This window comes from Leucoraja erinacea, chromosome 38, assembly GCF_028641065.1.
Source record: "Leucoraja erinacea ecotype New England chromosome 38, Leri_hhj_1, whole genome shotgun sequence".
Classification (NCBI taxonomy): Eukaryota; Metazoa; Chordata; class Chondrichthyes; order Rajiformes; family Rajidae; genus Leucoraja; species Leucoraja erinaceus.
The window spans coordinates 4,000,329-4,020,479 of NC_073414.1; the positions used below are offsets into that span (position 1 = coordinate 4,000,329).

At 47.8% G+C, this 20,151-nt stretch overlaps 1 protein-coding gene across 1 annotated transcript in view; it reads right to left on the reverse strand.

The window, feature by feature from the left end:
- Nucleotides 1-19,788, reverse strand: part of LOC129714053 (putative Kunitz-type serine protease inhibitor) — a 21,992-nt gene extending 2,204 nt beyond the window's left edge. The window contains exons 1-3 of the mRNA XM_055663511.1: nucleotides 19,197-19,788; nucleotides 1,437-1,607; nucleotides 26-79 (exon numbers count right to left, since the gene is read on the reverse strand). Coding sequence (XP_055519486.1) covers nucleotides 26-79; nucleotides 1,437-1,607; nucleotides 19,197-19,569 — 598 coding nt within the window. The 5' untranslated portion in view covers nucleotides 19,570-19,788. The remainder of the gene's footprint in view (nucleotides 1-25; nucleotides 80-1,436; nucleotides 1,608-19,196) is intronic.
- Nucleotides 19,789-20,151: the final 363 nt, after the last annotated feature.

Genomic DNA, 20,151 nt, shown 5'->3' on the forward strand with positions numbered 1-20,151 from the left:
ATTCACCACTCTGGGCGCCCCTTACCCTTGAGACTCATCACACTCCGGCTCACTACTGGCACCTGGTTGTTCGACGGTCCTGCAATAGAGGAGGAGGAATTAGTGTCCAGTTACGAGCATGCACGCGCAAACCGACGGGCACACACAGTAGGCAGGAATATACTCAATTAGAACATTAGTGGGACTCGCATTAGGGCTGCGCAGTGGCACAGAGGTAGAGCTACTGCCTCACAGTGCCAGAGACCCGGGTTTAATTCCAACTACAGACAACTGCTGTCTGTGTGGAGTTTGCACGTTCTCCCCGTGACCTGCATGGGTTTTCTCCCTGATCTCCGGTGTCACGGTTCAAGGTTTCCAGGTCAGTTTATTGTCACATACACCAATTAAGGTACAGTGAAATTTGATTTACCATACAGCAAAAAGCAACAAGACACACAACTACACAAAAGTTAACCTAAACATCCACCACAGCGGATTCCCCACGTTCCCCACTCTGAGGGAACGCAATAAAGTCTAATCTTCTTCCTCTATATTCTCCCGCGGTCGGGACAGTCGAACAATTCACAGTCGGGGCAATCATAGCTCCTGCAGCTTGGAGCTCCCAAAGTCTCTAACCAGAGACCACAAGCTCTACGATGTTAAATCCTGCAGGCTCCAAAGTCGACCCTTGGCACAAGGATCCTCCCACAAGCCTAACACCTACAGGTTTGTAGGGTAGGTTACACAAAAAAGCTGGAGAAACTCAGCGGGTGCAGCAGCATCTATGGAGCGAAGGAAATAGGCAACGTTTCGGGCCGAAACCCTTCTTCAGACCCGTTTCGGCCCGAAACGTTGCCTATTTCCTTCGCTCCATAGATGCTGCTGCACCTGCTGAGTTTCTCCAGCTTTTTTGTGTAACCTTCGATTCTCCAGCATCTGCAGTTCCTTCTTAAATACAGGTTTGTAGGGTAATTGGCTAGGTGTAAAAAGTGTGTGTGTGTGTGTGTGTGTGTGTGTGTGTGTGTGTGTGTGTGTGTGTGTGTGTGTGTGTGTGTGTGTGTGTGTGTGTGTGTGTGTGTGTGTGCATGTACATGTGTGTAGGATGCTGTTGATGTGCAGGGACATGGGAGATGGGCCGAAGGGCCTGTTTCTTCACTGTATCTCCAAATTAAACAAGATGGGCCGAATGGCCTAATGCTGTTCGTATTACATGACTTTATGGCCTTAAAATTTTAACAATAGACCGTGCAAACTCCACACAGACACAGCCTGAGGTCAGGATGGAAGCCTGGTCTCTGGCGCCGTGGGTGAGCAGCACTACCTGCTGCACCCGCTCCCCCCGCAACAAGGGCGGGCGTTCGTGGGACAGCGAGATCCGTGGACAGCGAGGGGGGGGGGGGGGGGGGGGGGGGGGGTTGAGGTTCGCGCCCCGCCCACCCTCCCTCCCCACTACGAACCTGCGCTTTTATCGCAAGCATCGAGGCAGTCTTCCTTGCTGTCGTAGTTGTTCATGTTGGCCAGGCAGCCTCCGTAGATGAATTCCTGGCAGGTCTTTTCCGTGCCATTGTAAAACCACCTGGGGATGGCCGCTCGGCACGGACCGGTCTTCGGGGGGCTGGAGCAGTCCACTGCAAAAACAAAAAGCCACAAGAGAGTCCTGTTTAGTTCAGAGACAGAGAAACATAGAAAATAGGTGCAGGAGGAGGCCATTTGGCCCTTCAAGCCAGCACCGCCATTCATTGTGATCACGGCTGATTGTCCCCTATCAATAACCCGTGCCTGCCTTCTCCCCATATCCCTTGACTCCACCAGCCCCTAGAGCTCTATCTAACTCTCTCTTAAATCCATCCAGTGACTTGGCCTCCACTGCCCTCTGTGGCAGGGAATTCCACAAATTCACAACTCTCTGGGTGAAAACGTTTTTTTCTCACCTCAGTCTTAAATGACCTCCCCTTTATTCTAAGACTGTGTGTGGCCCCTGGTCCTGGACTCGCCCAACATTGGGAACATTTTTCCTGCATCTAGCTTGTCCAGTCCTTTTATAATTTTATATGTTTCTATAAGATCTCCCCCTCATCCTTCAAAACTCCAGTGAATACAAGCCTAGTCTTTTCAATCTTTCCTCATATGACAGTCCATCCATCCCAGGGACCAAGGGAATGGAGCTTAGAGATTAGGGTGGGCACGGTGGCAGAGTTGCTGCCTTACAGTGAATGCAGTGCCAGAGACCAGAGTTCGATCCTGACCACGGGTGCTGTCTGTACGGAGTTTGCACGTTCTCCCCGTGGGGTTTCTCCGAGATCTTCGGTTTCCTCCCACACTCCAAAGACGTACAGGTTTGTAGGTTAAGTGGCTTGGTATTAATATAAATTGTCCGCAGTGCGTGTAGGATAGTGTTAGCGTGCGGGGATCGCTGGGCAGTGCGTACTCGGTGGGGTGAAGGGCCTATTTCCACGCTGTATCTCTGAACTAAAGGCAGGCCAAGTCAATGGATATTTTTAAATCCAGTGTTAAAACACATTTGTACTCCCTGGCTTTTGACCATGCCTGAGGCTTTGCTTCTGTTTGTGGTGTTTTTGATGTTTCTTTATTTTGCACGTCTTTTCCTACTATTTCTTTTGATTGTTATTTTTGGTGTGTATTAACTTTTTTGTCAATGATTAGTGATGTACAGCACTTTGTTGCAGCTATGTTTGTTTTTAAAGTGCTCTATAAATAAAATTATTATTATTATTATTTATTATTTTAAGGCAGAGATCAACAAGATTCCCCCATTCTAACCCCATTCTCCTGCCTTCTCCCCAGAACCTCTGCCATCCATAGCCTCAGACTAACACTCAGTTACTCCAGCATGCTGTGTCTATCTGTGGTCTACTTAACCTCTCTCTGCACAGCAGGCATGTCACACCAATGCTGTGCACACCCCACACTACTACAGCCCCCACAAACCCTCCAGGGTGGTGATATCCTACCCAAGGGCAGCACAGTGGTAGAGTTGCTGCCTTACAGTGCCAGTGACCCAGGTTCGATCCTGACCACGGGTGCTGCTCATGTGGAGTTTGTACATGCTCCTTGTGACCATGTGGGTTTTCTCCGGGTGCTCTGGTCTCCTCCTACACTCCAATGTTGTCTAACATTAGTACCTCAACCAATATAAAGCTCTTCGGCCAACGAGAGTTGTTTTTTTAAATGTGCTATAGAAATGAAAGTGACTTGACTTGACAAAGACGTACAGGTTTGAATGTTAATAAGATTTGGTAACATCATAGAATTGTCCCTAGAGCGTGTGACATAGTGCTCGTGTACAGGGATCGTTGGCCAGCATGGGCTTGGTAGGCCGAAGGGCCTGTTTCTATGCTGCATCTCTAAATTAAACTACAAATGTGGGTTGTGGGGGGGAAAGTACTGCATGTGCTGGTTCAAATACAAGATAGACACAAAATGTTGGAGTAACTCAGCAGGACTGGCAGCATCTCTGGAGAGAAGGAAGGTGTGACGTATTTTGGGTCGAGACCCTTCTTCACCTCCTCCCACATAGACAATAGACAACAGGTGCAGGAGTAGGCCATTCAGCCCTTCGAGCCAGCACCGCCATTCAATGTGATCATGGCTGATCAGCCCCAATCAGTACCCCGTTCCTGCCTTCTCCTCATATCCCCTGACTCCGCTATCTTTAAGAGCCCTATCTAGCTCTCTCTTGAAAGCATCCAGAGAACTGGCCTCCACCGCCCTCTGAGGCAGAGAATTCCACAGACTCACCACTCCCTGTGAGAAAAAGTGTTTCCTCGTCTCCGTTCTAAATGGCTTACTCCTTATTCTTAAACTGTGTGTGTGTGGCCCCTGGTTCTGGACTCCCCCAACATCGGGAACACGTTTCCTTATCCTTGGACCATGACTGTACAGACAGGCAGCAGGCCTTAATATCACACACGCCATATCAGATTTCATTTCTTCCGGCTATCTGCCCTCCAAAGCCTCCAGCCTCATTGTTCCCCAGCCCCGCATGGCCCTGGTTTTATCTTCTCCCCGAAATCCACAAACAGAACTGCCCTGGCAGATCCAAGGATTCCACAAACGTGGGCTAGCGGGAACTTGCTTTTGCTCAAAATGGCTGCCATGTCATTTTACGACAGAGACACTCTGAAAAGGTGCTATTAAAATGCAAGCTTTGCGGTTCCGCGGGTGGGTGCGTCAGGAGTGGGGGGGTGAGAGGAAGGAGGGGGCGAGGGGGAAAGGTGGGAGCGAGGGGAAAGGGGCAAATCAGAAGCCTCCCACACAAGGACAATAACCTTCTAAACAGTCACTAATTCTTCGTTCATTGCCAGTGTAAGCAGCTGAACAGATGGGGTTGTGATCTAAGAGATTAGTCACCAAGACGCTAATTCACAAACCGGTCTAACAACATCGTGCAAGAGTCTAATGTAATCATTAACTGTTTGAGAAACGCAAGGGCTGCTACTGCAACTTTACATACACTAACCATTCATGCACGCGCACACACACACACAAACCAACCACATACACACACACACCAACCACACACCAACACACACACACACACAAATACACACACACACCAAATACGCACACACACCAACCACACACACACACATACACACACACACACACACACACACACACCTACACATACACCCATACACACACACACACACACACACACATACACACACACAAACCAACCACACACACACACACATAACACACACACACACACACACACACACATACACACACACACACACAACACATACACACCAACACACACACACACACACACACCAACACACACACACACACACACACACACACACACACAACCACACACACACACCCACACACACACACACACACACGCACACACACACACCCACACACACACACACACACACACACACACACACACACACACACACACACACACACACACACACACACACACACACACACACACACACACACACACACCCAACCACACACACACACACACACACACACACACACACACACACACACACCACACACACACACACCCACACACACACACACACACCAACACACACACACACACACACACACACAACTAACACACACACACACACAACCACACCCCCAAAACCCACCACACACACACCAACCACCACACACACACCCAACACATCCACACACACACCCAACACATCCACACACACACCCAACACATCCACACACACACCAACCGCACACACGGCTATGTAAACAAGACTATCCTCGGTCACAAGGGTCCCAAACCAAAATGTCTGCCCCCCCACACATTGATGTTACCTGACCTGCTGGCGTTCCTCCAGCACTTTGCGTTTTTCTTTGTAAGCCAGCATCTGCAGTTCCTTGTGTAGGAAGGAACTGCAGATGCTAGTTGATACCGAAGATAGACAAAGTCCTGGAGTAACTAAGGCAGCATCTCTGGAGAAATGGAATAGATACTCAGCCCGAGTAGCAGCGGTCAAACACGGGACAAGGGCGGTCCCGTACGGGACAAACCAATTAGGCTCAATATACGGGATGTCCCGGCTAATACGGGACAGTTGGCAACCCTAGTCCTGACCCAAAATTTTGCCTGTCCCCCCTCCCCCCCCAACCACAGATGCTGCCCGACCCGCTGAGTTACTCCACCCAGTCTGTTTTCCGATCATCATCAGAACAGGTTGTACAACTGAGATTGCAGCGTTTGTGAAATGGCAGGAAGTGGGTGGATAGCCTTGGAATGGGAGACACAGAGAGACTGCCTGTTGCCACATTGGGCAACGTGAGAAAACTGATGTTCTTCCACAGACCGCACACTAAACATTTCATCCCAGTCACATTCGCTGCATCAGTACTACCCACCCTCTCCCCCTCTCTCACACACACACACTCAGGGCCTGGCATTGGTGGAGATGGCTCAGCGGGTCAGACAGCATCTCTGGAGAAAAGGAGCTCTATCTAACTCTCTCTTGAAAACATCCAGTGAATTGGCCTCCACTGCCTTCTGATGCAGGGAATTCCACAGATTCACAACTCTCTGGGTGAAATAATATCCTCCAAAAATTCCAGAGGATTAGTCAAGCATGATTTAAGTGGACTAACTTGTACCAAATGATATTCCCATTATCCTACATCTGTAACAGTTATAATAGTGTATAGTCTTTCTGCTGACTGGTTAGCACACAACAAAAAGCTTTTCACTGCACCTCGCTACATGCGACAACAAACTAAACTAATTGACCAGCTAACACTAGCCCTTGAATCTAATTTCCCAATCTGCCACGCATTCAAACAACTTTGCAATTTCCTTCATTTTAATCAAAAAAGTTTCAAATTGAATGACATCACTAAGAAAAATGTGTACATTTCATTATGGTCACTCTTTCAAAGAAACATTTTACAACAAAATTATTAATTAAACCCCTTTCACGAGACACTAAGTAATATATTAAACATCTTGTTTGCATTCCAGAAATTCATCCCTTAATCCACACAGACAAATCCAATCACATTAAAACTAACAGTCTGATTACTGGACTGTCGATGTTGGCACGCTGACCTTCATCAGCCAGGGTTGAGAGAATAGAAGTCGGGATGTGATGTTGCAGTTGTACATAGGCCTGCCAACATTCTCACTCCCAAATAAGGGACAAAAGGTCAAAATAGGGGACATAGTTCCCCACGGCAATTCATTGACCGACTCGGCCGTGGCTGGGTGGACGATGTTGGCGATGTGGACAAGGGTGATCCCCGTACTGGACAAACCAATTTAGCCCAATATACAGGATGTCCCGGCTAATACAGGACAGTTGGCAACCCTAGTTGTACAAGCCTAGTTGGCGAGACCACATTTTTCGGTACTGTGTTCAGTTTTGCTCACCCTGTTCTTGAAAGGATGTCATTACACCTGAGAGAGTACAGAGAAGATTTACAAGGATGGTGGAAGATCTCTGGAGAAAAGGAACAGGCGACGTTTCGGGTCGGGACTCTTCCTCAGACTTTTTCTCCAGAAATGCTGCCCGACCCGCTGAGTTACTCCAGCATTTTGTATCTATTTTCTTGACAAAGAAGCATCTATTGCCAGGACTCAAGAGCCTGAAGTACTGGGGGACGTTGGGAAGATTAAGACTTTATTCCTTGGAACGCAGCAAGCAGAGGGATGATCTTGGTCTGAAGTGTTTCGGCCCGAAACGTTGCCTATTTCCTTCGCTCCATAGATGCCGCTGCACCCGCTGAGTTTCTCCAGCATTTTTGTCTACCTTAGAGGGATAATCTTAACTAGGTGCATAAAATCACGAGGGCCACAGATTCACAGAGTTTCCCCATCATAGTGTGATCAAGAACCAGAGGACATAAAGGTGAGAGGGGAAAGATTTAAGAGCCTGTCCCACTTACGCAAGTTTTTCGGCGACTGCCGGCACCCGTCATAGATCATAGAAACATAGAAATTAGGTGCAGGAGTAGGCCATTCGGCCCTTCGAGCCTGCACCGCCATTCAATATGATCATGGCTGATCATCCAACTCAGTATCCCATCCCTGCCTTCTCTCCATACCCTCTGATCCCCTTGGCCACAAGGGCCACATCTAACTCCCTCTTAAATATAGCCAATGAACTGGCCTCAACTACCCTCTGTGGCAGAGAGTTCCAGGGATTCACCACTCTCTGTGTGAAAAAAGTTCTTCTCATCTCGGTTTTAAAGGATTTCCCTCTTATCCTTAAGCTGTGACCCCTTGTCCTGGACTTCCCCAACATCGGGAACAATCTTCCTGCATCTAGCCTGTCCAACCCCTTAAGAATTTTGTAAGTTTCTATAAGATCCCCTCTCAATCTTCTAAATTCTAGAGAGTATCAACCAAGTCTATCCAGTCTTTCTTCATAAGACAGTCCTGACATCCCAGGAATCAGTCTGGTGAACCGTCTCTGCACTCCCTCTATGGCAATAATGTCCTTCCTCAGATTTGGAGACCAAAACTGTACGCAATACTCCAGGTGTGGTCTCACCAAGACCCTGTCATTCACCCCGCAACATGTCGCCTGTATGGTCGAGAGTAGTCTCCTCAGTCACCCAAAGCAAAGATACTAGAGGAGTTACTTTGGTCCAAAGAGTCGTAGTGTCTTTCTGGTCACTGCTGGAATTTAAACACATTGAAAATTTTCGGCGACCTGCTGTGACTATGACGGTGTCGGCAAGTCACCGAAAAAAAAATCACGCAAGTGGGACAGGCCCTTTAATAGGAACCCGAGTGACAACATTGTCACACAGGTGGTGGGTTATTTGGAACAAGCTGCCAGAGGAAGTTGTTCAGGCAGGTACAATAACAATTAAAGGACTTTTGGACAGGTGAGTGGATTGGAAAGGAGGAGATGGGCAAACACAGGTAAATGAGAGATCGACACAAAAAGCTGGAGGAACTCAGCGGGTCAGGCAGCATCTCTGGAGAAAACGGTGACACTTTTAGTCAAGACCAGGTTCAGGAATAGCTACTTCCCCACAGCCATCAGGCTATTAAACCTGGCTCGGACAAAACTCTGAACATTAATCACCCATTATCTGTTATTTGCACTCTTATCAGTTTATTTACTCATGTGTGTATATATTTATATAATGGTATATGGACACACTGATCTGTTCTGTATTCATGCCGACTATGTTCTGTTGTGCTGAAGCAAAGCAAGAATTTCATTGTCCTATCAGGGACACATGACAATAAATTCTCTTGAATCTTGAAACTTAAGACCCCTTCTTGAGACTGATAATTTCAGACATTTCTCCTTTTCTCCAGAGATGCTGCCTGACCCGCTGAGTTATTCCAGTTTTTGTGTCCATCTTCAGTTTAAACCAGCATCTGCAGTTCCTCGAGTGTTGAGGAGTGTTTGACTCCTCCCATTTCCTCCAAACACAAGGCGTAGCTATGGGCCCCAGCTACGCCTGCCTCTTTGTCGGGTACGTTGAACAATCCTTGTTCAATACGTACCAGGGCCCCCATCCCCGACCTCTGCCAGTTCCTTCCTAGGCAGGGAAGTGGAACTAGTTTAGATGGGGCAACTTGGGCCAAAGGGCCTGCACCCCGTTGAATGACTCCGACTCTTATGCAACTCGTCCTGGTAATGACCTCATTTATACTGCGCATCCATCACAGCCACCAACATTGCTATAAAACCACTCCCCACAATGTAAATTGCTCCCCTCGTTCTCTCCGAGTTCCACCCAAACAGAGCCCACAGCACAATCTACAGAGGCAACTTCGCCACCATCATCTGCACCACCCATTCTCAGAGTCTATGGTACACAGCCCCAGAGATTTGCTACAATAAGAACTATATTCTGCACTCTATATCTTCCCCTCTGCTCCATCTATTGTACTCGAGTTTGACTCGAGTGTAATTATGTACAGTATCTGAGCTCGATCAGTGGGTAAAACAAAGCTTTTCACTGTACCTCTGTACTAGCTACAGGAACAGGTTCAGGAATAGCTACTTCCCCACAGCCATCAGGCTATTAAACCTGGCTCAGTCAATCAGACAAAACTCAGATTATTAATAACCCATTTTCTGTTATTTGTACTTTATCAGTTTATTTATTCATGTGTGTATATATATTTATATTATGGTACACAAAAAAGCTGGAGAAACTCAGCGGGTGCAGCAGCATCTATGGAGCGAAGGAAATAGGCAACGTTTCGGGCCGAAACGTTGCCCATTTCCTTCGCTCCATAGATGCTGCTGCACCCGCTGAGTTTCTCCAGCACTTTTGTGTACCTTCGATTCTCCAGCATCTGCAGTTCCTTCTTAAAACACTTTATATTATGGTATATGGACACACTGATCTGTTTTGTAGTAAATGCCTACTCTGTTCGGTTGTGCCTAAGCAAAGCAAGAATTTACTTGTCCAATACAGGGACACATGACAATAAACTCACTTGAACTTGAACGTACTATATTAAGCGTCAATAATAAGCCAAACCCTTAAGCATGGACAAGTTTAGTTTAGAGATACAGAGCGGAAACAGGCCCTTCGGCACGACGACCTGCGATCACCCCACACCCTAGCACTCTCCTCTACATTGGGGCAACGTAGAATTTTACCGAAGCCAATTAACCTGCCAACCTGGACGTCTTTGGAGTGTGGGAGGAAACTGGAGGAAACCTACGCAGGTCAAGTACGCGAGGGGAGAACATAGAAACATAGACAATAGTTGCAGGAGTAGAGGCCATTCGGCCCTTCGAGCCTGCACCGCCATTCAATATGATCATGGCTGATCATCCAACTCAGTATCCCATCCCTGCCTTCTCTCCATACCCCCTGATCCCTTTAGCCACATCTAACTCCCTCTTAAATATAGCTAATGAACTGTGGCCTCAACTACCTTCTGTGGCAGATAATTCCACAGATCCACCACTCTCTGTGTGAAAAATGTTTTCCGCATCTCGGTCCTAAAGGATTTCCCCCTTATCCTTAAACTGTGTGACCCCCTTGTTCTGGACTTTCCCCAACATCGGGAACAATCTTCCTGCATCTAGCCTGTCCAACCCCTTAAGAATTTTGTAAGTTTCTATAAGATCCCCCCTCAATCTTCCAAATTCGAGCGAGTACAAGCCGAGTCTATCGACGAGAACGTGCAAACTCCGTCCAGACAGCGCCCACAGTCAGGATTGAACCTTGGTCTCTGGCGCTGTGAGGCAGCAACTCTACCGCTGCGCCACTGTGCCGCCCGTACGGATTGAAAAACCAGATTCCATGCAGTACAACTTGATGAATGCACTTTGCATTCTGTTTATGAAGGAACTGCAGATGCTGGAAAAATCGAAGGTGGACAGAAATGCTGGAGAAACTCAGCGGGTGAGGCAGCATCTATGGAGCAAAGGAAATTGGCAACGTTTTGCCCTCTGGCATCTTTTGGCTGCATGGTGCACAGCAGTTATTAAGGGGGTGTTTAAAGAGCACTCATCTAGTGTGTGTAATAAAAACAGTCTCCTCCCACCCCAGTCACCAGAACAGGATGAGGGGTGGCTGTGGGGTGGGGGTGGGGAGAAAGAAGAGGGAAGGGGTCGTTGGTTTGTTGCAAACACGAGAGAGAAACAGCTTTAACCGCAGAAACCAAACTCCAGGACAGCTGATATAACTCAGGAAGAGAGGATAGGCAACTGCAGCAGAGCAATTAACAATAAGGTCATTGTTACACCCAGGACATTCTCGTGTTACAGCCAGCAACACTCCCACCTAATCGCATCCATCTTGCTCAACATTTAAGATTGTTAAGGGTTTGGACACTCTAGAGGCAGGAAACATGTTCCCGATGTTGGGGGAGTCCAGAACCAGGGGCCACACACAGTTTAAGAATAAGGAGTAAACCATTTAGAACGGAGACGAGGAAACACAGAGAGTGGTGAGTGTGGAATTCTCAGCCTCAGAGGGCGGTGGAGGCCGGGTCTCTGGATGCTTTCAAGAGAGAGCTAGATAGGGCGCTTAAAGATAGCGGAGTCAGGGGATATGGGGAGAAGGCAGGAATGGGGTACTGATTGGGGATGATCAGCCATGATCACATTGAATGGCGGTGCTGGCTGGAAGGGCCGAATGGCCAACTCCTGCACCTGTTGTCTATTGTCTAAACCTGCATCTTTGATCCAACAGTTCTTTAAATGAAAACATTATTACCCCCTCCTCGCCTGTTCCACCACCCCCCCCCCCCCCCCCCCCCCGACTCTCAGTCTGAAGAAGGGTCTCAACGCGAAACGTCACCTATTGCTTTCCTCCAGAGATGCTGCCCGTCCCACCGAGTTACTCCAGCTTTTTGTGCCTCTCTAACACTTGGACAGGTACATGGATAGGAATGATTGAGAGAGGTATGGGGGTAAATGCAGATAAAAGGCAATAGCCTTGATGGGGCATCTTGGTCAGTATAGACAAGCTGGGCCGAAGGGCCTGTTTCCATGCTATGACTCAGGCTCTTTTCAGATCCAAAGTATAAAACCGTCATGTTTACTTCACTATCTCCCTGTCTTCCGGGGAGTGGAGTTAGATAAAAAATTGTTTTTTTTAATTATTGTTTAGCTATAACATTCCAACCCGAAACGTCACCTAAAAGTCTGAAAGGACCTCCCGGACTGAATCATCGCCTATCCATTTTCTTCAGAAATGCTGCCTGACCTGCTGAGTTACTCCAGCACCTCGTGTCATTTCATGCATTAACCAGCATCTGCAGTTCCTTGTGTCTACAGGGTGGATCTTAACCCTTGAAGGATAAGAGGGAAGTCTTTTAGGACAAAGACGAGACAATCATTTTTTTTTCACACAGAGAGTGGCGAATCTGTGGAATTCTCTGCCACAGAAGGTAGTTGAGGCCACAGTTCGTTGGCTATATTTAAGAGGGAGTTAGATGTGGCCCTTGCGGCTAAAGGGATCAGGGGGTATAGAGAGAAGGCAGGTACAGGATACCGAGTTGGATGATCAGCCATGATCATATTGAACAGCAGTGCAGGCTCGAAGCGGCGAATGGCCTACTCCAGCACCTATTTTCTATGTTTCTATGTTAAAGTGGTGGGTCACAGACTAACAGAGGGAGAAACTGATTCATGAAACTCTACAGCTCAGGAACAGGCCCTTCAGCCCATTTATCCATGCTGGCCAAGATGGCCAATCTAAGATAGTCCCATTTGGCCCATATAACCTCTAAACCTCATGTGTCGGAAGGAACTGCAGATGCTGGTTTAAATCGAAGATAGACACAAAATGCTGGAGTAACTCAGCGGGACAGGCAGCATCTCTGGAGAGAAGGGATAGGTGACGTTTCATGCCATTCAACATGATCATGGCTGATCAGCCAAAATCAGTACCCCGTTCCTACTTTCACCCTATATCCCTCGATTCCTAAATCTCTCTTGAATACATCCAGTGAATTGGCCTCCACTGCCTGCTGCGGCAGAGAATTCCACAGATTCACAACTCTCTGGGTGAAAAAGTTTTTCCTTGTCTCAGTCCTAAATGGCCCACCCCTTATTCTTAAACAGTGACCCCTGGTTCTGGACTCCCCCGACATTGGGAACATTTTTTTCCTGTCCAATCCCTTAAGAATGTTGTATGTTTCTATAAGACACCCTCTCATCTTTCCAGTGAACACAAAGCATGCAAAGTCCTATCATTAATATATCATAACCTATCATAACCATTAAGGGACAGAAGTTTAGGGGTAACATGAGGGGGAACTTCTTTACTCAGAGAGTGGTAGCGGTGTGGAATGAGCTTCCAGTGGAAGTGGTGGAGGCAGGTTCATTGGTATCATTTAAAAATAAATTGGATAGGTATATGGATGAGAAGTGAATGGAGGGTTATGGTATGAGTGCAGGCAGGTGGGACTAAGGGGAAAAAACATTTGTTCGGCACGGACTTGTAGGGCCGAGATGGCCTGTTTCCGTGCTGTAATTGTTATATGGTTATATGGTTATTAATAGTCAGAGCGTCTCCTATGAGGCAGATAGCAGTTCAGGAAACAGTCAAGGGAAAGACAATACATGATAAATGGTACAAGTCGGGGACAGGTTTGGTGATGGGTCACCCTGTTACTCATGTTCTCGTTTGCAGCCACTTGTTTTGCCGGCTGCTGTCTAAATCAACATTAATGTTGTGAGCCAAACACTGAGGAGCATTCAGGAGGATCGGAGTCCTGAGGGACAGAAAACAAACAACACACAGCCCTCTGTTACCGCTGGCTGAGAGGACGAGAATGAGGAAGTTGTTTCTGCCTTGTCACAAACACTGGCCACAAACACACCGGGATCCTGAGCGGTAGTTGCTGCCTTACAGACAATTCAGCGTTGCCGGAGACCCGGGTTCAATCCCAACCAGGGGGGGCTGTCTGTGCGGAGTTTGCACGTTCTCCCCGTGACCTGCATGGGTTTTCTCCGAGATCTTCGGTCTCCAAAGACGTACAGACTTGTCGGTTAATCGACTTGGTAAATGTAATAATGGTGACGTTCTCTCACTTGGGTTAAACCACAAGAAATGTGTGGGTTCCAAGGTCCATGTCCAAAGTGCAGATCATTCAGCTGCAAAATGTATCGACTCTTCACATCTGTTCCACTGGTCACGGAGTCATCGAGCTGTACAGCAGGGAAACAGGCCCTTCGGCCCACCTTGTCTACCCCAACCAAGTTGACATACTAGGCTAGTGCAATCTGCCTGCATTTGGCCCATAGCTCCCTAAACCCTTCCAATCTGTCTTTTAGTAATTGTTTAATTTAGTTTAGTTTAGAGATACAGCGTGGAGCATAGCCCACATAGTCCGCACCAACCACACTCGTACCATCCTAAACACTAGGGAGGATTTATAATTTTTTACCAAAGACAATTAACCTACAAACCCGCACGTCTTTGGAGTGTGGGAGGAAACCAGAGCACCCGGAGAAAACCCAGGTGGCCACAGGGAGAACGTGCAAACTCCATACAGACAGCACCCGTAGTCAGGATCGAACCCGGGTCTCTGGCGCTGCGAGGCAGCAACTCTACCGCTGCTCATTCCAGATACGGACGACACTCTCAGTGAAAACGTTGCCCACGAGCTCCCTCTTAAAATTCTCCTCTCACCTTAGCCTAAACAAAAACTGACAAAAACCTCCGGGAACCGCACGGAAACCTTGGGTGGGGCGCAAAGTCTCCAGAGGTTTCCGTTCAGGTTTCCCAAGTGGGACAGGGGCATAAAAGGACAGAATGTCCTATGTTACCATATAACCATATAACAATTACGTCACGGAAACAGGCCATCTCGGCCCTACAAGTCCGTGCCGAACAACTTGTTTTTCCCCTAGTCCCACCTGCCTGCACTCATACCATAACCCCCCATTCCCTTCTCATCCATATGCCTATCCAATTTATTTTTAAATGATACCAACAAACCTGCCTCCTCCACTTCCACTGGAAGCTCATTCCACACCGCTACCACTCTCTGAGTAAAGAAGTTCCCCCTCATGTTACCCCTAAACTTCTGTCCCTTAATTCTGAAGTCATGTCTATGTTACATGACTATTTCACATCAATACAGGCAATGGCAGCACAGCGGTAGAGTTGCTGCCTCACAGCGGCAGAGACCCGGTTCGATCCTGACTACGGGTGCTGTCTGTACGGAGTTTGCACGTTCTCCTCGTGGGTTTTCTCCGAGATCTTCGGTTTCCTCCCACACTCCAAAGACGTGCAGATTTGTAGGTTAATTGGCTTGGGTGTAAATATGAAATTTTCCCTAGGGTGTATTGGATGGTGTTAGTGTGCAGGGATCGCTGGTCGGTGCGGACTCGAAGAGCCTGCAACTCTAAAACTAAACTAAAATACAGATGCTCACAATGACATTTATTTATTAGGACAAACAGGGTGTGGAGAAGTGATTGTGTAATACACTTTGCATGCCTGAAGGCACATGGGCCGAATGGGCTCATCCAAGGCTGCATTAACTCTGGGTTTGACCAGTGGCAGGGATGGGACAAGGCAGGGGCAGGCAGACCCCATCATCTCTCTTCTCCCCCTACTGTAAAATACAACATTTTCCCTCCCCACACCACAGGTGCCTGCCTTTCCCTTCCTGTCTAGACACTCCCTCTTGCTATCAGATCTAACCAGTTTCCAAGGAACACACCAGATGGGTGGAACTTGGAACTTGCAATGATTCACAGCTTGTAGTAAACCTTTCATCGCGACCTTCAGCAAAATTCAGCAGAAGCCGCTATCAGGCCACTGAACCATCCTGCCAAAAACCAGAGAGCAGTGCTGAACTACTATCTACCGCCTAGAGCAGTGGTTCCCAACCTGTTTTAGCTCATGGCCCCCTTGGGATCTTTTAATTTTTCTGTGGCCCCCTTCAACCCTGACATTATTAGCAGAAACAAAGTACTTCAATATTATAATACCTTCCATAAAAATATCAGTCTATTAATCACACATATACTCTTTTTTATTTTACTCCACAACATCAAAAATATTTAAACTACATAGATTTAAATTTATTAGAACTAAAATTTAGGAGGCAACAGGGTGGTAGCTCTGTGGCCCCCTTCATTGAACCTGTGGCCCCCTAAATCCCCAAATTATTCTGTGGCCACCCCTGAAATTTGCCATGGGCCCCCCCAGGTTGGGAATCACTGGCTTAGATGACCCTCGGACTGTCCTTGATTGGACTTTGCTGGCTTTACCTTGCACTAAACGCAGTTCCCTTGTCATGGAAACATAGAAAATAGGTGCAGGAGTAGGCCATTCGGCCCTTCGAGCCTGCACCGCCATTCAATATGATCATGGCTGATCATCCAACTCAGTATCCCGTACCTGCCTTCTCGCCATAACCCCTGATCCCTTTAGCCACAAGGGCCACATCTAACTCCCTCTTAAATATAGCCAATGAACTGTGGCCTCAACTACCTTCTGTGGCAGAGAATTCCACAGATTCACCACTCTGTGTGAAAAATGTTTTTCTCATCTCGGTCCTAAAAGATTTTCCCCTTATCCTTAAACTGTGTGACCCCTTGTTCTGGACTTCCCCAACATCGGGAACTATCCTCAGTGGTCAGGCAGTGTCTGGAGAGGGAATGGATAGATGATGTTTGGGGTTGCAACCCTTCTACATACACTCCCTTCATTGTCGCTGCCTGACCCGCCGAGTTCCTCCAGCACTTTGTGGTTTCACTCATGGTTGCAGCACCTGCAGTTCCTTGTGTCACCATTACACAATGCAGGAAACAAAGGATAAACAACTCTTGTTGAATCTAGCTCAAGGCACAGGAGACGCAGGGAACTGCAGCTGCTGGAGTCTTCAACGCAGCACAAAGTTTACCGGAGAGCTAGCTCACTGAGCCAAAAGTTAGCACTTACATTGGAGACATGCACACATACGCCACGATGCACAGAGAGAGAGACACACACACACAGACAGAGACACAGAGAGAGAGAGAGAGAGACACACACACACACACAGACACACACACACACACAGACACACACACACACACACACAGAGACACACACACACACACACACACAGAGAGACACACACACACAGACAGAGAGAGACACACACACACACACAGACACACACACACACACACAGACAGACACACACACAGACACACACACACAGAGAGACACACAGACACACACACACAGACAGAGAGACACACACACAGACAGAGAGACACACACACACAGACAGAGAGACACACACACAGACACACAGACACACACACACAGACAGACACAGACAAGCTGGAGAAGCGAGAACAAAATTGGGAAGGGGGGGGAAACAAAATGGAGAGACAGAGAAAATTGGAGGGGTGGGGGGAGGGAGAGGGGAAGAGAGAGAGAAAGTCGTGTTTGGGGCACACTGAGCGGCTTCCATGGCACAGCAGCGTTACTTCCTGCGCCACTGGTCGGTGGGCCGAAGGGCCTGTTTCCACACTGTATCCCTAAAACAGTTCCCAACCTTTTTCGTCCCGTTCACCCCTGGGGGAAATAAATGTACCTCCAGCCTGTTTTGTCCAGTCATTTGAGTTCACACTTCTATCATAATAGAGCTACCGACAAAGGGGACATTTTAAAATGCTGCTTTTAACAAATTTACCCCCTGGGGTATCTCCCTGGGGGATAAATTTGCCCCAGTTTGGGAACCCTGGCTAGTATACGACTAGAGGCAGGCAACATGTTCCCCATGTTGGGGGAGTCCAGAACCAGGGGCCACACACACACACAGTTTAAGAATAAGGGGTAAGCTATTTAGAAAGGAGACGAGGAAACACTTTTTCCACACACAGAGAGTGGCGAGTCTGTGGAATTCTCTGCCTCAGAGGGCGGTGGAGGCCGGTTCTCTGGATGCTTTCAAGAGAGGGCTCTTAAAAATAGCGGAGTCAGGGGATATGGGGAGAAGGCAGGAACGGGGTACTGATTGGGGATGATCATATTGAATCGAAGGGCCAAATGGCCTGCTCCTATTGTCTAAAGAAGGGTACACACAAAAACAGCTGGAGGAACTCAGCGGGTGCAGCAGCATCTATGGAGCGAAGGAAATAGGCAACGTTTCGGGCCGAATAGGATCTGTTTTAGCAAATAGTTCCTATTCTGCCCGAAACGTTGCCTGTTTTAGGAAATAGGTAACGTTTCGGGGGCCGAATAGGATCTGTTTTAGCAAATAGAATAAATTCCTATTCTGTTTTAGGAAATAGGTAACGTTTTGGGCCGAAACCCTTGCGGGTTTCGGCCCGAAACGTTGCCTATTTCCTTCGCTCCATAGATGCTGCTGCACCCGCTGAGTTTCTCCAGCATTTTTTTGTGTACCTTCGATTTTCCAGCATCTGCAGTTCCTTCTTAACATAAGAAGGGGGGTGGGGGGGGGAGAGTGCAGTGGAGAGATAAGTTTTTTTGGCCTTCCATCACAGCGATGTGATGGATGTTTATGTAAATTATGTTGTGTCTTGGGTCTATTTGTTTGTAATGTATGGCTGCAGAAACGGCATTTCGTTTGGACCTCAAGGGGTCCAAATGACAATTAAATTGAATTGAATTGAATTGAAGAAAAAAAAACATAGAAACATAGACAATAGGTGCAGGAGTAGGCCATTCGGCCCTTCGAGCCTACACCGCCATTCAATATGATCATGGCTGATCATAAATGCAACTTAAGATTCAGATTCAGATTCAATTTTAATTGTCATTGTCAGTGTACAGTACAGAGACAACAAAATGCATTTAGCATCTCCCTTGAAGAGCGACATTAAAAGACCGGAAAGGACCGAATAGGATCTGTTTTAGCAAATAGTTCCTATTCTGCCCGAAACGTTGCCTGTTTTAGGAAATAGGTAACGTTTCGGGCCGAAACCCTTGCGGGTTTCGGCCCGAAACGTTGCCTATTTCCTTCGCTCCATAGATGCTGCTGCACCCGCTGAGTTGCTCCAGCATTTTTTTGTCTACCTTCGATTTTCCAGCATCTGAACAGTTCCTTCTTAACATAGAAACACAGACAATAGGTGCAGGAGTAGGCCATTCGGCCCTTCGAGCCTGCACCGCCATTCAATGTGATCATGGCTGATCATAAATGCAACTTAAGATTCAGATTCAGATTCAATTTTAATTGTCATTGTCAGTGTACAGCACAGAGACAACGAAATGCATTTAGCATCTCCCTTGAAGAGCGACATTAAAAGACTGGAAAGAAATGTTGCCTTCCTTACCTGTCGGCGTGTCGTTGTGTTGCACCGAGCCAGGTTTGAAGTTTGCCTCGAAGCCCGGCCGAGGGTGGAGAGTGCAGACTGGAGGGCTCTGCCCCAGAGGGCAGTCGATGAGATGGCATCGGGGGTGTCCGGGCTGGGAGAGGGAGAAGAGGGCGAGGGTGCAGCGGGCCAGCGAGCAACATCGGCTCAGGCACTCAGCGGAGCCGTTCACCTCTGGCGAGTCGAGCAGCGACGCCCCGCGGTCCACGCTGCCGGCTTCAAGGCTGAATCCCCGGGATACATTGAAGGAAGTCAAGCATTCCTCTCCGGCCCGGGCCGCCGGCGCACAGAACAGGACGAGAAAGGAGACGAGAGCTGGAAACACAGGCGCCATCACTCACACTCACACACACAGAGAGAGTGCAAACGCACCTGGAGAAGTCCAACAACCTGTAAGAATGATCCCACAAGCCAAATCTCCTCCTCTCCCATCCACTCCCATCCAATCCTCTCCCTGCACCATCAGCCAAAGCCCTGCCCAAAGATATATTGGCCCTACCCACTCTTCCTTCAACAACACACTCACTTCCTTATAGCTCTCCCCCCCTCGCAAAAAGTTTCAAAACTTTCCATCTATCTTCTTATAATCCTTTCTTCATCCACCTCTGCACCGATAAACCATTGGATTTAGTTACAGTCTTTCCCCTCCCTCCCCTCTTTTAATATATAATGTGGCAGGAAAATACATCACATTTTACCTCGGGGAGAAACGTCCAAAGTTATTTATTTCTGATGTTGCGTCACAATAAGGACATGTGAGAATTTTCAAACGTATCCTCTCGTCTTATTGTGTTTTTAAACTGTGTTTGGCACGACTCGAGGGGGCCTGTGCTGCAGAGAGGCGTTAGGCCAGGCTGGGACTTCATTCCTTGGAATTCAGGAGGTTGAGGCAGGCGATAGACAATAGACAATAGGT